At 46.5% G+C, this 1191-nt stretch overlaps 1 protein-coding gene across 1 annotated transcript in view; it reads left to right on the top strand.

The window, feature by feature from the left end:
• Nucleotides 1-1191, top strand: part of LOC101985914 (rano class II histocompatibility antigen, B alpha chain-like) — a 5038-nt gene that overhangs the window by 2115 nt on the left and 1732 nt on the right. Inside the window, exon 2 of the mRNA XM_005360468.3 lies at nucleotides 1005-1189. Within this exon, the coding sequence (XP_005360525.1) occupies nucleotides 1005-1189 (185 nt within the window). The remainder of the gene's footprint in view (nucleotides 1-1004; nucleotides 1190-1191) is intronic.

The raw sequence follows: 1191 nt of genomic DNA, 5'->3' as shown, positions 1-1191 counted from the left end.
TGTCTGCCCCTAGGAAGTGTCCTGCCCCTAGGAAGTGTCTGCCCCTAGGAAGTGCCCTGCCCCTAGGAAGTGTCCTGACCCTAGGAAGTGTCCTGTCCCTAGGAAGTGTGCAGACTAGCTGTGGACTCAAGCCAAGGTCAGGAAGCAGAAAGACCATTGCTGAGGACAGTGGACCCAGCTGAGGCCGAAACTGAAGCTGTAGGAGGCAGAGTGGTGTCCTCAGCAACGCTTGTGGCTCAGGACAAGAAGCTGATGAAGCGAATGAATGCTGTGTACACCCACGTTTGGGAAGGAAATCAAGAATTTTATTGATAATGGATAAGGAAGCTTTGAGGGTGAGGTGTGGTGTTGGGGAGGACTGATAAGACCAACCAGATGGCCATGCAGGGAAGGTAGGAACCAGAGAATAAGTCAGATGTGGCTAGAGAGACAGAGGGGCTGGGGTCATAGTGCGATTGAAAGTCTATTAAATAGAACTGAGGATAAACTGTGGCTGAGTCTTTCTCTGTCTTACCAGTCAGCTCCCAAATAATGACACAGAGACTTAGATTAATTATGAAAGCTCAGCCTTAGCTTGTACCTATTTATAGCTAGCTCTTTTAACTTAACATCTGTCTCTCTTCATCTACATTTTGCCTCAGGGTTTTTATCTTTCTTTCATTATGTTTGTCCTGCTTTCTTGCTTCCTCCACGTCTGGCTGGCTGACTGGCCCCAGGCATCTCCCTCTCTCCCTCTGTCTGTCCATCTCTGGAGCCTAGATTCCCCCTTCTCCTTACTCTCTCCTCAAAAGTCCCACCTATACCTCTGTGCCAATCAGGTGGCTTAGACAGGCGAGGTGAACAAATTCAACACATCTTAACCCAATATCCCACAGCAATAAACCTTCAGAGGAGGGGAGGTTTCAGCAAATTAAAAAACAACAACTTTGATTTCAATGGGGAAAAGAGACCCCTATGTTACCCATTTTTTTCTGTTCTTCCTGCTATCTACATGAATTTACCAGCTGATCATGTTGGCTCCTTTGGTATAACTACCTATCAGTCTTATGGACTCAACGGCCAGTACACAACGGAATTTGATGGTGATGAATTGTTCTATGTGGACTTGGATAAGAAGGAGACAATCTGGAGGATTCCTAAGTTTGGGCAACTGACAAGCTTTGACCCACAAGGTGGACTACAAACTATAGC

This window comes from Microtus ochrogaster, linkage group LG2 (genome assembly GCF_000317375.1).
Source record: "Microtus ochrogaster isolate Prairie Vole_2 linkage group LG2, MicOch1.0, whole genome shotgun sequence".
Lineage (NCBI taxonomy): Eukaryota > Metazoa > Chordata > Mammalia > Rodentia > Cricetidae > Microtus > Microtus ochrogaster.
Note: the sequence above shows the minus strand (reverse complement) of the source record. Positions and strands in the feature narration are given on the sequence as shown.